General features: G+C 35.2%; 1 protein-coding gene across 1 annotated transcript; it reads left to right on the top strand.

The window, feature by feature from the left end:
• Window positions 1-1,086: 1,086 nt before the first annotated feature.
• LOC106313301 (protein DA1-related 6-like) lies at window positions 1,087-3,293 on the top strand (the record flags this gene model as incomplete). Its single annotated transcript, XM_013751086.1, is given in 9 exon segments — window positions 1,087-1,226; window positions 1,298-1,421; window positions 1,512-1,583; window positions 1,658-1,756; window positions 1,834-2,046; window positions 2,140-2,202; window positions 2,293-2,411; window positions 2,508-2,566; window positions 2,761-3,293. Coding segments are annotated over 9 exon segments (1,209 nt in total), but the record flags the coding sequence as incomplete, so codon positions are not given.
• Between the last annotated feature and the right edge of the window lie 1,062 nt (window positions 3,294-4,355).

The raw sequence follows: 4,355 nt of genomic DNA, 5'->3' as shown, positions 1-4,355 counted from the left end.
TTGGCGAAGAATCCAGTCTTCCATGATCGGAGTAAGCACATCGATACTCGTTATCACTACATTAGAGAATGTGTTACCAAGATGGACGTGCAGTTAGAGTATGTGAAGACAAATGATCAAGTAGCTGATATCTTCACCAAGCCACTCAAGCGAGAAGACTTTATCAAGATGAGGAGCTTACTCGGAGTAACCAAATCAAGTTTAAGAGGGGGTGTTGAAAAGTAAACTTGATTTGTGTCATATTATTGGGCTAACAACTCACTAATCATGTTTAGCCCAACCCAAATTCTAGAAAGTGTCTAGAAAAATCTCCACCTCCATAAGATAAAAAAATCTAGATATTTTGGTAGAATTATCTAGATAATTAGGATAAGATTATCTAGATATTTTAGTAGAATTTTCTAGATTTTGGATTAAAATATGTAAGATATTTTGTACTTAGGAGGCTATAAATACCTCCACTCTCTTCTCATTTTGTATCACCAAGAAATAATTCAAGTTTGTAACAAGTAATAAAATCCTCTTCTAAGTTATAAAATCTTTCTTCTTCACAAAACTTATTTCTCTTCAAACACTTAAACACTTTCTCCATCTTTATAAAGTTTTTCATTCCAACACGCTTATTTGTTTCCTATTGATGCTGTTGGACTTTCTTAACCTAGTTTCCGTTTCATTTGATTTAAATTCTCTCTTTGCTTGCTGTTAAATGAATTGCTTTCTTTGGCTCTGGACTGGTTGATCCCTTGTAGGCCCCCAGATCGGAGAAGAAGATGGGGTGCTTCTCCTGCTTCAAACCTTCCCCTTCTGAGGTTAATATAATATTTTTGCTTTGTCCTAGCCAATGTTTTGCTTTCAATTGGCTTTGTTTAGACTTAAACCTTTGGCATCTGATACCTGCAGGATCCTTTTGAAGTAGAAACTGTTATCGTTGAAGAAGTGTCATGGTATGAAGCTCACATTCAAGAATCTGAACGACTTGCTTTAAAAATTCAAGAAGCTGAACAGCTTGATGTGGCCATTCAAGAATCTAAACGATCTGCTTTAGACATTCAAGAAGCTGAACAGCTTGAGGTGATTCCTCCTCCTCCTCCTCCTCCTCCACCACTTAAAGAACATAACAACATTTCCTCTAGAGCGCCGTTGGATGAAGATGATGAAGAGCGGATTATCCGGGATAGTTCGAAGGAAACAAAGCCATCTGAAGATGAGGTGATTCCTCCTCGTAGGTAAGCGCGTATGTATATTTGCCTCTATTGCGCATTCTTAATAAAAAAAAATATGTATTTGACACGTGTAGCATGTGTGGTGGTTGCCACTTTGAGATTGAACAAGGAGGATCTGTGGATGTTTTGGGTGTCCCTTGGCATCCTGAATGTTTCTCTTGTGGTGCTTGCCACAACCCAATTTCTATTGAAAACCATGTACAGCAAAAACAAACTACTCCCTTTAGAATTGATTCTACTCATTGATGGAAAACACTTAAGTTCTTGATAACTAACAAACACATCCAGGTTTCAAACTCAAGAGGCAAGTTTCACAGGGCCTGCTATGAACGGTACTGCTATGTCTGCAAAGAGAAGAAGGTAGTATTAGTATACATTTTTTTTTATGCTTTATTTTTCTTTTCGTGGTAAAAATGTAAACTGTATTCTTTCAGATGAAAAATTACCATAAGCATCCTTTCTGGGAGGAGAGGTACTGCCCTGCTCATGAAACTGATGGAACTCACAAGTGTTTCAGTTGCGAGAGGTTAGAGGTGAGTTTACATGAGATGAGACAAGGACGGAAACTACTAGGAATGAGTTGTTGGTTGTTTTTTTTTTTTTTTGGCAGCCTAGGGGAACGAACTTCGTAATGCTTGATGATGGAAGGTGGCTATGTCTAGAGTGTATGTCATCAGCAGTTATGGATACTGACGAAGTCCAGCCTCTGCACTTTGAAATCCGTGAATTCTTCCATGACTTAAACATGAAGGTTGAGAAAGAGTTTCCACTTCTTCTGGTGGAGAAACAAGCGCTGAATAAAGCTGAGGAGGAAGAGAAGATTGTGAGTACATTTCCTAACCCATATAATTTTCTTTATCTCTCTCTTTCTTTTTCTTTTTAACTCACAAGTGTTGTAAGTTTCCAACGCAAGCAGGACAATCAGCATGGTGTGGTAACCAGAGGTATTTGTCTCTCTGAAGAGCAGATTGTCACAAATGTAAGTAATGCTTTTACACGAGCTATAGAGTCTAGCACAAGATTTGGCATTCATGACTTAAAACTCTCTTCCACCCACATTTATAAACAGGTGTCAAAAGGGCCGAAGATGGGGCCGAACAAGCAGCTAATAGGCTTGACCACGGAATCTCAAAGGGTTGTCAGTGAGTTTGAGGTCACTGCAATTCTCATCTTATATGGACTTCCTAGGTAAGTAACATCACTTTTTTGACCCTGGGTGTACTTTGCTCTCCTGTGCGTCCCCCGATAGGACTAAATCAAAAGCTCTCTTGTAAATTAACACAGGTTACTAACAGGATACATCTTGGCACACGAAATGATGCATGCTTATCTTAGACTCAATGGTATGTATTATTATTGGTCATGAGTAAAGACCCAGTGTTCTTTTTTTTTGAAATTTTTTATATAAATATAGGCCCTAATTTTGTTAAAAAAAATTTCAGACCCCCCAAACTATAAAAAAAAAAATTTATACTGTTTATAACCCACAAAATTTCAGGGCCAACCCCGAGGGATTGTGTTTTGGTTTTGGTTACAGGATATAGGAATCTGAACAACGTCCTGGAAGAAGGAATATGCCAAGTGCTAGGGCACATGTGGTTGGAGTCTCAGACATACGCTACTATTGATGCTGCTGCTGCATCTTATTCTTCGTCTTCCCAACCTCCTGGTGGAGCTAATGCGTCAAAGAAAGGTGAGTGGTCTGAGTTCGAGAAAAAGCTGGTGGAGTTTTGCAAGAATGAGATTGAAACAGATGAGTCAGCAGTCTATGGTGAGGGGTTTAGGAAAGTTAACCATATGGTGACAAATTCTAACCTCTATGAAACGCTCCAAGAGATTCTTCGTCGCCGCGGTTGATTGAAGAAGACGAAGACGATCCCCAGATTCAAAAGTTTTGAATCATCCATTTACCAAACATACCATATATGTATTTTACACACATATGCACGTTTTCAGCATTGTTTTTGTTATTCAATGAAGCTTTGTATGTTTTGTTCTAATGGGTCCAATAAAGGCCCATTGGTTCTGTTACTAATATCTCACGTATTGAATTAATGGGCTTTTTAATGATCTAATGGGCATTTATTAGATCCTTGACAGTAACTTGTTCGTCAGTATTAGGATTATGAACAAGGGAACCGTGATTGGGGTATCATCTTTATATCATTTTTATAAAATGGGTTTTCAGTAATTTAAACCTTCAACTATTTTTAGATCGGATAGAAAACCTCCAACTATATTTTTATGATTTTAAACCTTTAACTATTAAACCGTTAACGTCGTTAACTTTCCGTTAACAAAATCGTTTTTCCTTAACAGAGATCCGTTAAAATGAAACGCGGCGTTTCATATAATCAGAAAACGACAAGAGATGCTTATAATTAACTTATAATTTTAAATCGGATGGAAAACCTCCAACTATAATTTTATGTTTTTAAACCTTCAACTATTAAATCTTTAATGGCTTTAACCCTCTGTGAAAAATGTTTATTTTTTCTGAACAGAGATCCGTTAAATAGAAACGCAGTGTTTCATTTAATCACAGATGTCACAAAATGTTTTAAACCCTTTTTATCAATGGGCATGAACAATCACAATTCTTCCAAAAAAAAAGGTTATTCTTTATTTTCAACAACCATCGAAAATAAAATAAGTAAAAAACTCAGTTATTTTTAATCTTAGTTTTTTGCTTTTCTATTCGTTTATTTATCAAAAAGATGAATTTTGGATTGTTAATTAACTTAGGTTATTCATCTCTTTACACTCAAAATTTTACCTAGAATTCACTTTTTTGATAAATTCTAGATAAAATTTCAAATGTGAAGAGATGTATAGGCTAGGAATCATTACAAAATTCACATTTTTGATAAATATATAAATAAACATGAGAAAAAATAAGGTTAGAAACAAATAAAGTTTTTTTATTTATCTCAACTTTTAAAAATAAGGTTAGAAAAAGGAAGAAGAATACTATTTAAAAGTTGAGATAAATCAAAAAAACTTTATTTGTTTCTAACATTATTTTTTCTCATGTTTATTTATTTATTTATCAAAAATGTGATTTTTTTTTTATCTTTAACCTAGCCTATACATTTTTTCACAGTCGAAATTTTATCTAAAATTTATCAAAAA

This window comes from Brassica oleracea, chromosome C9, assembly GCF_000695525.1.
Source record: "Brassica oleracea var. oleracea cultivar TO1000 chromosome C9, BOL, whole genome shotgun sequence".
NCBI classification, from domain to species: Eukaryota; Viridiplantae; Streptophyta; class Magnoliopsida; order Brassicales; family Brassicaceae; genus Brassica; species Brassica oleracea.
This window is presented reverse-complemented; position numbering and strand designations above follow the sequence as displayed.